The sequence below is a fragment of the Crassostrea angulata genome, chromosome 2 (genome assembly GCF_025612915.1).
Source record: "Crassostrea angulata isolate pt1a10 chromosome 2, ASM2561291v2, whole genome shotgun sequence".
Taxonomy (NCBI): domain Eukaryota; kingdom Metazoa; phylum Mollusca; class Bivalvia; order Ostreida; family Ostreidae; genus Magallana; species Magallana angulata.
Window position 1 is genome coordinate 39434719 of NC_069112.1, and position 13929 is coordinate 39448647.

General features: G+C 31.0%; 1 protein-coding gene across 1 annotated transcript; it reads right to left on the reverse strand.

Annotated features, from left to right (window-relative positions):
* Positions 1-778: 778 nt before the first annotated feature.
* On the reverse strand, positions 779-13446 carry LOC128170800 (multiple epidermal growth factor-like domains protein 10). The gene is made up of 10 exons (XM_052836565.1): positions 13186-13446; positions 10889-11122; positions 7394-7648; positions 6246-6353; positions 5818-5955; positions 5297-5434; positions 4521-4658; positions 1691-1831; positions 1468-1573; positions 779-1345 (listed from the first exon to the last, which is right to left on the reverse strand). The coding sequence occupies exons 1-10, from the start codon at positions 13268-13270 to the stop codon at positions 1171-1173; spliced, it is 1518 nt and encodes a 505-aa protein (XP_052692525.1). The 5' UTR covers positions 13271-13446; the 3' UTR covers positions 779-1170.
* Between the last annotated feature and the right edge of the window lie 483 nt (positions 13447-13929).

Sequence of the window (13929 nt, forward strand, 5' to 3'; positions counted from 1 at the left end):
GTCAACATTTAGAGCTCGATCAGTACAATAACACAAAATATAATTTATGTCAGAACTTATACATTTGTTTGCATTGCCACAAATTATAAGAATTACAACAGAAAAAAACCCCGCAAACATAGAATTATTGTTTAAATCCTGTCCGTTATGAGTTGAAAGAAAACTAATCTTTAACGATTAACGATAAACTTATGCAACATTTTTTTTTGTTTATGTGTTTGTTGATATTGATTTATATATAAATTTAAAAACGTGCTCGGCCTTAGTGCACCTTGTTGAAGAGGGTTTAACAATTAAAAAAAAAATAAACGAGAATAATTAGAAACTATTAAACTTTTATGAAAAAAAAAAAAGAGGACCATGGGGCTTTTCGTTCACCTAGTACACAAAAGTTCGTGCATCATTGTATCTCGAGATGTTGAAATATAAACATATTCAAAAATATTGTAAACTCTCATATATTCCAAGATTTGACAATACATTAAACAATACATAAAAAGGCCTACTTAATTGGACCTCATACCTAAGATCTAAGATGCATCAACGGACCAATCTCATTGTCATGTGCTTCCATGTGTATTTAAAAAACCCAGAAAGTTGTAAAATGACCTTTTATAGGAACTAATGTTAAAAAAGGGAAAGAAGGTCTATGTGATCTTGATATAAAGATATGAATATAAGATGATGCTTAAATATGATCTTCATGATTTGTAAACTTGTTAAATGCAATTTTTTACAGTTTTAATACTAAATAATAAGAAAATTCTTTCTATCAAAGTAATTATTATAAAAAATAATTATCACCTGATCAGTCCAGATTCAGACTTAGACCCCAGAAATGTCTTTGAAATAATCAATCTTGAGTACAAAAAATGCAACAAAAAGCAAAATTTAAAAAATCACACAGAAAATAGTTATCTTCTGGAAATCTCTGTTGATTATTCTTTTTTTATTGAGCAATGTACTAACACATCACATTTGTTTTATCTTATCAGAGAAATTTTTATGATTTTGATCAATAATTTAGCTCTAGTTTAAAGTTAAAAGCTAATGTGCCAAAACATTATTATCTAAATTCAATATCGCAAATTAATCGGTTTGTAAAAGAGTCATTTACTAGATTAGTATATCTATTAGCAAATGTAAAAACATATTGTATTCAGAAGATTTTCATTTGTTATATCTTACATTTGACCTTTCCTGGATTCTATCATATGGATTATCAGTATTTCCTTCCCTAAATTCTATGTATTCACCACAGGCACCTCCAGCGTGGTAAGCAACGGGGATGTCGACTGTATTTCTTAATTGTTCTTGGCCTCTTTCTTGGTGTTTGTTGTTTCTCCTTGTGATGATTGATTAAAACAATATAATTAAAATACTTACAAAATGTATAAACACATATATCAATGTGTAACATCACAACATATTTCGTAAAAATGTCTATGCTTTAATATCAGGGTTTACCTTTTCAAGATAATGCAGATGATGAGTACTACAATGACGATGGTCGAGAGGCCAAGGGCACCAATAAAACAATAAAACTCTATTGTTCTGCCACTTAAGCTACGATCTGTAATGCATGGAGTCTCAACGATTAAAACGTAAAATAAAATATGTGTAATCAATCTTTTCATACAGGTATTTATATTGAATATTTAGAATACACCTAATAGATAATTGTACCTACCCTCTTGACAATAACTCCCTTTCTTTCCGTTTCTACATCCGCCATTACAAAAACCAGACACAGGGTTACAGTCACGTGATCTGTTACAAAATTTGCTGCATTCCTTAATACATCCATGTCCATAGTATCCAAACACACATACTGCAATCATATAAAAACCTGCTTTTTAATACATTTTTTCTGATAAAAATATTAAAAGAAATTAAAGTGGGATCGGTAAAAACAAATTATTCAAAAGAAAAAAAGCTTTTGGTAATATTCCGGATGATGATAACGAGAACGATTAATTTGTTAACCATCAAGTTTCCTTAAGTTTTAAACTATATGATAATTTTGTTCGACCCCTTTGTATTTAAAACAACTACAAATCAAATTTCGTTTTTAGCTCCCTTATTTTTTTAGCACAAGTGAGCTTTTCTGATCACATTTTTTCAGTTGTTCGTCTTTCTGTCCGTCCGTCCGTCCGTCTGTAAACTTTACATTTTGAACTTCTTCTCTAAAACAGCTGATCAAACAACTTCATCCAAATTTGGCACGAAACACCCTTATGGTAAGACAAATAAAAATTGCAGAAATGAAAGCCCGATCTTTATTCAAAGCTGGGGAAAACCTCAAAACTGTAGAAAAAGGGGATAAGTGCAATTGTAAAAATCTTCTTCTCAAAAACTACTGAGTCAAATTCATCATTATTTAGCCTTATAAATAATAAATAATCCTTATGGAAGGAAAAATATGAATTGCAAAGACCATGTGCTAATTCTGTGTCAAATTTGAGTAACGTACTAAGATGGTAATGAAGAAAGAATGGGGGTCGATCAGTTTATAACCGGATTCGTTATTTTGTATATCGAAAACGGGACCGCGTAAAAGTAGTCCGGGCCATATGTCTCGCGCTGTACCAATTTTCTATTTCGCGTCTAACTTTTTTTTCAGTTATTTTTTCCAATATTATTATTCAGATGTTCAAATGCATCTTAATTTCAGTCGATTGTATCATTTCAGCTTCGTATAAAACACTAATAAGTTTAAAATAGCAAATTTTCCTTCGCCAAAAGTGTAGATTCGACACATGTCTAGGACTACTTAAACACTATCCTATTGAAAACCAGGCAACAATGTCTGACGCACGAAAACGTGTCAAACTGACAAAGATGAATTTGCATGTTGTGCAACATTTTACGTGCGAAGGGAATATATGAAATGTGAATAATATATTTGTGCCGATTTTGTGAAGTTATAGAAAGTTAATATTTCAATGCGTTGACTTGTTCACTTTTGACGGTGGTTTTAGCTTGTTTTGATTGTTCTGGTTGTAACACGGCATTTGATTGGATAATAAAAATACTTTAAATTTGTATAAGCTGGTTTGCACGTCACATGACACGTCACAATGTACAAACGTCAAAAACGTACTAATCCGCTTGATGTAACGTTTGAATTTTGAACATATTAATATCATTTTTAAACGTAAAACAGACTCAATTTGTACAGTGAATTACATAAAATTAAATAATAAGGAATGAACTCAATATTTACCCCAGTTATACATTCACTCTCAAATATTTACGTATCAATGCTATGTTTGTACAAAGAGATGAGGTCATGCTTTGTTTATATTTTAAATGCTGAATAGGAAATCCCAATTTTAAAAATCTTAAAATGAATGTAATAAATTCATTTGGACAAAAACATGAAACAAACCAAGGTCTGTATCTTTCTTATAATTCTACGATTGACGCTGAAATTTTGGTTAATCATTAGAAATATCATATCTTGCTAAAAGGATTATATGCAATAACAACTTTTTGGTGCCCCTTCTTATATGAATTATATATATAAAATCTACACCAATTTTGATATTTTTTTTAACACAAGTAAATAAAAACGAAGTCTATTAAACAGTTGTCATAGCTCTGACACATTATTATTATGAAGATAAAAGCATTATCGTGTTCTTAAAAAAATATTGCAGCGGAAAAGCATCTTCGTATGTAGCCATTGGTTCTGTTTTAATGAAGATGAAAATAATGAATGGGCCTTAGTACAATGGAGCGATATGTCTGTCAATACATTGATTAGAATTATCATTTGACAACATTGTTTATAGTTTATTCATCAGTCAAGTGAGGAAGGTTGAAACGTCATATAAAATGAATTCATGCCAGGTTAACGACAATCACTAATGGGGAAGACCAATTAAATTTTTGAATGTTTTTGATTCAAAAATTGAGGTACAATTTTCTTCTTTCATATATAGGATTTTTTTTTTTTTAGAAATAAAACACAATAAATTGTAAGCAACTGAGGGAAAATATGTACCTATATGCTCTCATGTATTTTAATCTCTTTATAAAGTCGTTTGGGGGGTGGGGGGTGGGTAAAATAAAGAGAACCGGAGAGTAACCGTGAACCCCTACCTAAAAATTAGTTAAATATATTGCATTGGATCTTATTGTCGGTAAAAATGGTATTTCATAAAGGTACAATGTCAAAGATCATGCGTACAATTTTGATATTTTACGGCTTTTTTTTTTGCTTATTCTACCGAGGGACCATATGACACACTATTCTTTGAAAGCCCATATGAAGTCATTGTTGCTCAGGTGAACGATGTGGCCCCATGTCAATAAATAAATTGGTTTACATAAAATAAAATAGTTCATGGTTTTATTAATCTAAATGATTTCAATTGAAATTAAATTCAAATAATATAAGACATATTTTTTTCTGTATTTTAGAGAAAACTTCAAATAATTTTTTGGTTAAAGAAACAGAACCAGATGACATCTGTTTTTATTGCAATAAATTAATAAACAAACAAACCACCCACCTTCTTTACATAAACGTCCAACATATCCGGCCTTACATCCGGTGAGACAGGTTCCGCTCACAGTAGAACATTGTATCGGATCCTTACAATGACCACATGTTTCATTACAGTTGTATCCATAATGACCGAACACACATTCTAAAACCACAATTAACAAAAAATAACAAAACCCTGTTTTAAATGTAATGCATTATTAGTCCCCTACCGGTTTTCACCGGAGCGGACTATAGCTTTTCTCCGCGTCCGTCAGTCCGTCTGTCCGTCCGTCTGTTTGTTGTCCCTCTTCAGTTTTCCACACTTTTTTTTCTTAATGCGTTTGAGGAATAATATGAAATTTGCTGAACAGCTTCAATATGTGAAACTACAGATCAAGTTTACACTTTTGTAGCGTCTGGTTGACATATTTTCGAGAAAATCTTTTTTTTATATTCCAATTTTATAATGTTCGGGTTCGATATTCTGCATAACAGTGCATTTCCACAAACCGGTAGGGGACGTGTATTGCTTGTGCAATACTCTAAGAATGCTTGTTTTTTTAAATTATTGCTACGTGTTTTTTTAAGTACGTTGTATTACATATAAAGGTAGATTAACCTCAATCTATAATGAATAAATATGTTAACCGATGATGATCTGGCATTCAATCAACAGAAAAGTTTGAAAGCCTGACTTCGTGGCAGGAAAATGCCATTCATTAAAGTTTAACCAAGTTTTCAGTTACCTTTGGTTGACTAAATAGAATGGCAGAACGTCGTTTATTTTTATTTTCTAATCACCTTCTTTGCACAATCGTCCAACATATCCAGCGTTACATCTGGTGAGACAGGTTCCGGTCACAGCAGAACATTGTATCGGATCCTTACAATGACCACATGTTTCATTACAGTTGTATCCATATTGACTTACAATGCAATCTGATTAGACAGAAAAAAGAAAATAAATACACATATAAAACATAAAACTTTATCGTTATCACACCAATGATGCATCATTACGAGATAAATCTTAATCATTAAGGATGTTGTTTACTCAGGGTTTGAGTTCTTAAATCCGGATTGTTAAATAGTTCAATTTCATGAGTCAAATTTGTTTTAAATACAAAAAGTATTTATGAAATGAATTATTATTGACATAACAATCAATATTTTTACTAAATTATGGAATTAGGGTCTGACAAAGTTTGACTTTTAGCAAAACAGAGGAAATTCGGACTAAATTTTTCAGATTTTGTTTTCCACTGAAATATTATCTGTGTAATAAAGATCATATATAATATACAAATGAAATTGGCAGATACTTTTTTTGCACGTTTGTCCAGAATATCCTGCTTTACATCCACTTAGACAAGTTCCTTCCACATGAAAACATTGTAGTTTATCAATACAGTGACCACATGTCTCATTACAGTTGTATCCATAATGACCAACGTCACATTCTAAGTATAAATGAATACAGTTCTTCAAAGACAATGAATTAAAAACAAACAGGACATCATAAGCAATATGATTTATCTTACTCAAAGAAAACTGTTCGTCTTAAGCAAATCTTATCAGTAAATGTTAATATTCTTTTTATACATTTGTAGTCTGCTTGTTTTAATAGGTAGTTGTCATTACCTTTGTCAATTAAAATAATAAACGGTAAAATGTGTCCTTATTAATAATGTAAAAGATATATGTATATCAACGATTGACAATGATAGAAATCAAACGATACAATATTTACCAAATTCACATCGACGACCAAAGAATCCAGGTTTACATTTGGAACATTGACATGTCATTGTATTTGACACAAGATAATTCCCAAAGTAAGATCCGTGGATGGGACAACCTTTACAAAATATATACATTATATGAATTAAACATTTTACACACTATGTTAACAAAAAAAAAGTGCATGGCTGTTTGCCTGGCATAAAGAATGAACACTTACTTTAAAAAAGTATCGAAACGGGAAGTAAACACGTTAATTGACGTATTTATCAGTCTTCATAAGGTTTTTACCTTTAAATGTATTTTTCACTTAACTAAAGATTATAATTAGATTATAATTAAACTGTGTATTTGCCTCAATATTGATTTCAAAACAGACGTTTTAAGACACTACATCGTGAACTCTGCGTTCAAAAACAAATATGTCCACTCAGTGTATATTTCCCGTTATGTTAATATTGAAAATCTACGGCATTCAATTTTCTTTGAATACACTTGGCCTATTTATGCGCCATGAGCACAAAAATAGGTCATCACGCGTTTTGAGTGTATTTATTTTTGTAAGATAAAATGAAACGTTCAAACTTACATAACCAATTTGATATGTACTTATTAGAAATAATCATTAAATCATATATACTCGTTAATGAAACAGATTTTTCTCTACAAAGTTTTAGCACTATATTTTTGGTCGCGGAAGCAAACTAAATAACAGGTTAATAAAGAAAAGATGCATGCGCTAAAATATAATTGCGCTAATGTACTGGCACTTGCGTTTGCACTACAAATACGTATGCGCCAAATTTTCTCGTTTTACAGTATATATTTATGTAAAAAGGCATTAAAGCGACGATACACAAATACTTCATACAAATTAAAATGAATATGTATATACATTGAATGCTTTTTTAGGCATATTGTGTATATGCGAGACATATATTATGTATATGTGTTTTTTAGATCTTATTTATTCTATGCATATATCTATATTTATTAATTATGTCGTCGGTCCTACAAAACACCAAGGCGGTGCAGACAAATTGAATACCTCGCTTACGCGGTATTCAATTTCTTTGCACCGCTTTAGTGTTTTATAGGACCGACGACATAAAAACTTGAGCATTCAATGCTTAAATGAAATAAGTTAGGCGTCCTCACCATACACCTCCACTTCACATAGATCATTCTCAGCATACTCATTATAATCGCTAGGATAGGAAACCCCATGTAATCTCTCGTTGTAGTAGATGACATATTGCCCTTGTACTTGACAAGTAGTATTGAATACTGCAGGTATGGTGCTTCTATTGAAGTAATCATCTTTGAAACACAAAGTTCCTTGTAATCTATTTGTTGTGTTGGAGACATACAATGAAAATCCAAGGAAGCTGGAAGTTGCGTTGTTTCTGTAATCTATGCATAATAACAGTTATCAATAAGAAGGGTGAGAAAATACCGTATAACAAGCCTTTTTTACGTGCTGCGAAGTTTTCCTAATTTTTAAGATTTCTGTTGAATTTAAAGTCGTAATTATTTACATGAATAAAAAAGACATGCTAAGTTTTATACATACTAAATGTATATGGATTTGGAATCCCATGAACTCTTTTGATCTCATATATATATATATATATATATATATATATATATATATATATATATATATATATATATATATATATATATATATATATATAAACTTGATATGATTCCCCGCTCCTACTGCTAAGATGAGCAATTAACTCTACGCAGAGTTTTGTTTGCATTGATAACATGTGTTGTTTTAGGCGACATGTGTCCTATTATTGTTTCCGATGCAACAAATTGTTGTCTTAATTCTAGTCAATGAAAGGACCTAGATTATGGTTGGAAGACATACATTTTTAAGTTGAAATTATTATACCCGCACTTTTCTTAAGGCAGCTCGGGTATATTATTGCTACCCTGGTCCGTCCGTCCGTCATGATTTACTTTATCAAACTGCTGTAACATCTTAAAAACCAGCAAACTGAACTCTTGGAGTGCCATGTTGATTTGCATAAAGGTTTAAAAAATCCCTGGTTATCCTGGGGGTCAAATAAATGTAAAAGGTAAGAAATGACGTGTTTCCTACAAAAACCCTGGTTCCCTGAACTCGTCTTGCATGTTCAACAGTAGACAAATTATCTCTTGATACATCTTTCTGGGTGTCCTATACATGCGCAATAAAATTTTGGAAATTTCAATTTTCTCCTGGGGGGCATTTAATGGCTTGAAAATGACTTACTTTTTTCATAAGGTCAGCTTTAAAAAATCTTCAGCATTTTTTGCAGAAGCCAATTGATTTATTAGAATGTGTTTGGGGGTGACAGGATCTGTAATCAGATTTTTATTTATCACGGGGGACGGTGGGGAACAAAAACTGACGGGTTTTCTTTGCCAAAAAAAAATAGATAGTTCCCAGAACTCCACTTACAATTCATGCCGTAGCTATGTCATCTCTTATGATATGGTAGGGACTGTCCTATAGACGTACAATAAAGTTTAAAACAATTTTATTTTATCCACAGAGTCAATAGTAGCAAAACAATTGAAGTTTATCACTCCAAAAAAAAAACCACCGGAATTCCAATAGTTCCTTTTATGATTTAATGATCATCATAAGGGGTTGTCCTATAGATGTGCAATGCAGTTTTAGAGTTTCGGTTTTATTCTTGTAGTCTAATATAGCAGAACTTTTATCCCTTCTTAAACTGTAAAAAATGACGGTTTTTTTTTTAAATAAAACTCCCTTCTTGTAAATGAATGCCATTGTGAAAAATATAACTCTAAAGGTGACCAGACCTTTAGATTATAAAACTGGTAGGGGGATTTTCTGGACACTAATACTGTTATCCCCCCTACGCATCTAACAGAGAAATATACTGTTACATAAACCTGCTAATTACTTATGTACAAATCTAAATATATGTTTGATATCTATATATTTTTCATGTAACAACCTGGTTATTTTTTTTCCTTTTATCTTTGCTGTATTAATGACATACTTAGCATGAAACATTTCATGTGCGGAAATTTACTTGTAAATGAATATTTTCCTCCTTTTTTTCGTGCAAAATTGTAATACAAAAACATTTCAAAATGTATGTTGTACTAAGCCTCTGCGCAGGCCCACTACCTTCTGTTTTGTTACATATATATGATTGAATAAATGTGTAAAAAAAAAAAAAAAAAAATAAATAAAACTCCCTTACATTTACAAAACTCAAATGATCTATTAAGGTTAAAATATGAGTTGTGGTCTAAACATATTATAAAAACTTGTTTAAAAAACTGTTTTTTCGAAAACAAAATAGCATTTACATTTTAAATAATTGTCAAATAATATTTTGAAATATGATGAAAAGTTTATGGGTTTTTTTGTGTCTCCCCAGAGAACACTAACTTATATTCAAGTTAAACTTGTTTACAATGGTTAAACATATCATGTTATATCCCCCTTAAATCAAATCTGGTTCCAAGAATTCAAAACCCCCTCTTACATTTTAACACTGGCAAACTCATCCTTGGTTGGTATTTTTTCTTGCTGTTCATCAAGATTTTGTAAATTGCTTATTAATCTTTAAGGTAAACAAACTACGTAATATGTAAATGGGGTTATTATAAAGTCAACTCTGTGGGTCCTGTACTTATATATAACACCATTTGATGCAACATATACATGTAATACAAACAAATCCCAATAACATACATGGTTAAGTGGTAGTGATCTAAACATTTTCAAGTTATTGGTTAGTTTCTGTTTCATAGGGGGAGAACCATCCCATATGGCTAATACAACATAACATGTTATCCGCCATAACACAGAAAGAAAATGAATATAGAAGTAAGAGTTATGAGCGCAATGGTTTTCAAGATGCTTAGTCATTTTCAGTTCCACAGGGGTTAAAATGACCCCAGGAAGGAAATGCTTTGGGATCATTTCAACATTCCTCCTTTTTGTAATATTTACTGACTGGTCAAATATCTTGTAAATGGTTGATATTTCAACCTCTTTACATATATAGTCTGCTGATCATGTCAACATAAAATAAAGACTCGGGAGGGGGGGGGGGGTGCCCGAGTTTTTTTGTGTGTGGAAATTTTACGATATGGTCAATATTGTAGGAAAGAGGTGGGGGGGGGGGGGTCGGTTGGGTGGGATCCCCACCTCTCTTCCCCTCTTTAAATATTCAGACCTGATAATGTTGGCATACAAAAGCGAATTGCATGCTCCGCCCCTCCAACACCGTTATACTTTTTTCTATTGGGGGTGGGGGTAATTTAATTTTCCTTGTTATAATCATATATTTCATACTTTCTATGACATGAAATGTTAAGATTATTGATGAATTTACATTTTAAACAGTTTAACCCCTATTCGGTCTTAAAAGTTTAAATTATTAATATATTTAAAATAGCATCGGGAATTGCATGTACTCTTCTCTTTGATTAACACAGGAACAAGGGAGTGCTATTTATTGTCAAACTCTTTTGTCTGGGTATTACTGTCTCATGACAGCTTCTAGTTTTAACTTATAAACATATAAGCACTAAAACATCTAATGTTTTAACATTTTTCCCTTTTAAAAGATGTATACACAGTGAAAAACAAAAAAATAAGTTGCATTTTACCCCACTTTTTGTTTTCTGTCCTATAATAAAGTGTAATGTGATGAATGCTGTTGATACTGCCGAGGTCAACCCACCAGGTGGCGGTTTCTTCGTTTGTAGCTGATACAGCACATTGACCTCCACTCCAATGTAGGTTTGATTTAAGTCCATCCACTGCATTGCTAGCGTCAAAAGTATTATTCCCTTTCTCATATTGGTTTTTTTGGTAAGCAGGTTTGTTAAGTGCAATGTTTTCTGTAAAGCAGGATTATAAAAAAATGAACGTATTTTTGTTATATCAGTCAAAGACTTACAATGACTATAGATCGAGATTATAACAAAATTTACCTGAAGTTCTTAAAAACACTGATTCATATATTTTAAGCGTCATTCCAATTATTTTATTTTTTAAAGGTTTAAAAAAATCATTTTTAGCCAGGCATTGCTAAAAGCAAACTCCTGGTCGTTTGCCAGCGGTTCTAAAACAGCACAATTACGAAAATAAAAAAAAATCATACATGTACATTGTAACAGCTTCAAAGAATAAGCTTCCCCTATACCAAATAACTACACAGAGAGTTATGTTTTGTCATATCTATTAATCTTTTTTAAGAATGACAACGAGTATTCGAGTATTCGACTATCGCTGGGTCACAACGATCATCGACTTAAATCTATTTTGTCGATTATTCGTTATAAAGTGAAAAAACCCAATTCAAAACCTTTTCTTCTTAACGCGGCAGTATTGGACTATGAACGAAAATAACAGTTTTTTAAGACACTTTTGATACGTTAGTTACATGTACACTTTGTTCCACCGGTGTCCCTGGTGATTTTTTTTTCTAGATCAAATCATTTTTTTTAATAAAAGTACTAAGGCAGACATGTACTTGAAGAGAACAGTTTGTGTTTTTTCTAATCAGTTATTTATTGGATTAAATGTTTGTATAATCAAAAATGTTATAACATCTGTAAATTATCGCAAGGCGTTAGTTTTAATAATCATTATTCTTTAATTGTTGATTAGGCAAAGGACAATGGCATGGCATGTATCAGGTCACATTTAATTTGACTGATGTGATATGGAACTTAATTATGTGTCACAAGAAAAAGGAGAAGCAAAGACAATTGCTGAGGGATATTTAGACAAAATACTTTTTCAATTTAATTTAAATCAAATACATTTTATCATAACTTTTTTTTTTGAGTTTAAGATACGGTGTACGTGACAGTTTCAAATAAATCACGAGTATTCGACTAAAGCCCCCTATGAATCGACTAAGCCAACCGAGTAAAATTACCATTCATCTTTTTTTTTTTTTGGTTTACGATTTAATTTTTTCTTGGGGTTTCCTTATCAGTAAAGTGTTTTAAAAACAAGACTATGCATTTGTGGCACATATACAATGCGCATGAAATTCCATCAAGTACTTGATATTCGGCTGCATATCGAAGACATGGGGATTGAGTTGATACCTCTTGTTTCAAAATTCAATGAACTGTTTATCGTTTTATACTAGACAAACATATTTGTTTTTGTTAAGGACGTTGTTTACTCGGGGTTTGAGTAAATTTTTCAGAATTTTATTTCCACTGAAATCTTTTTGGTAGTACTATAAAATTAAAAATTAAGATTTGATTTGTTAGTCAACTTAATTTTGAATATTTTCTGTTGTTTTGATCTCGCTTTTTCGTTTAGATAATCGTGCGTTACACACTACAAAAATATTGAAAAATGCCTAAAAATGATAAAAGACACCATATCTCAAAATTTTGATCATTGACCTCAAATAAATTTTATGCCAGCAGAAAAAGGTCATTATATTAGTTTAATACTATAAATGTTTAAGCGTTATCACCATTCAGTTTTGTGTTATGGGTAGGGATTTGAAAACTGATAGAGGAAATTCGGACTGGAATATCTATAAACATTTTGAATAAAAACCTAATACTTTGTATTTATTTAATGTCACTGTTATTCGTAAACTGTATTTCATATGTGAAAGAGTTTAGCAAATTGAATTATTTTCGCAATTAAGAAAAAATAAATCATGGTGTATTTTTGGGGGGGATTTTTTTTACATTTTCAAAAATTATGTAATGTCCATAAACTCAAAAAGTAGGTCATTGAAGTCATAATATACTGAAATTGTGTAAATAGTTAAGCAATATATTATATGTGTGTTTTGTTTAATGCAATGATCTCATCATAAAAAATAAAATACTTGTACGTTGACAAATGTTTGAAATCGTCAATAATCCTTATGATAATCATTCACCAAAATATATATAAAAAGAAAGTATAAAATACAACTTACCATACGCTTGGCACAAAGTGACGAAACTGTAACACAAGACCAGCATCGCATTATTAAAAAACGACTGATAATTTAATAAAATCATCTTAATGATACCGGAATGTTTCAGAATCTTGACACTCAGAGCGTCAATAGTACTTAACACTTTGCTTATTTAAAACGACATGAAATAGTATGAATCAAAGTACAATAGGTTTGAGCTCAGCCACAGCGCTATCGACCAGCGGACAGAGTAAAAAAAATGTATATAAGTATATGACAAAACCCATATAACAAGGATGTTTTTACGACAGTAGAAAGCTGCATTTATTTATATATTCACCAAAATCAACAACTGTTTTAAGTAGGTTTTCCTGTTTAAATTTTTTTTTTAAGAGGAATATGTTTAAATAAAAAAGTATTTAAATACAGACTGCCTACTACAAGTGCATGTAACTTTGAAAGAATGTTAATATAGTATCTTACAATTCATAATGCAGGTTTAAAGTATATACTAATAAATAGATTTGTACATACAATTCATAGTTCAAATGCCATTACACAATACACGACTCATATTTTGAAGTGAATTACATTGTTATTATTTTAAATACTATAGTCTAATATAATTTCATATTTTTAAACGGATTAAATGTTTAACAAAATTTGTTTAAACTAAAAATTCCTATCAATTTGAATAATGATATTGAAGTACTTTTAGTCGAAGGTGTACATCTTCCAGACAAGCGCTAATTTAAAATGAAT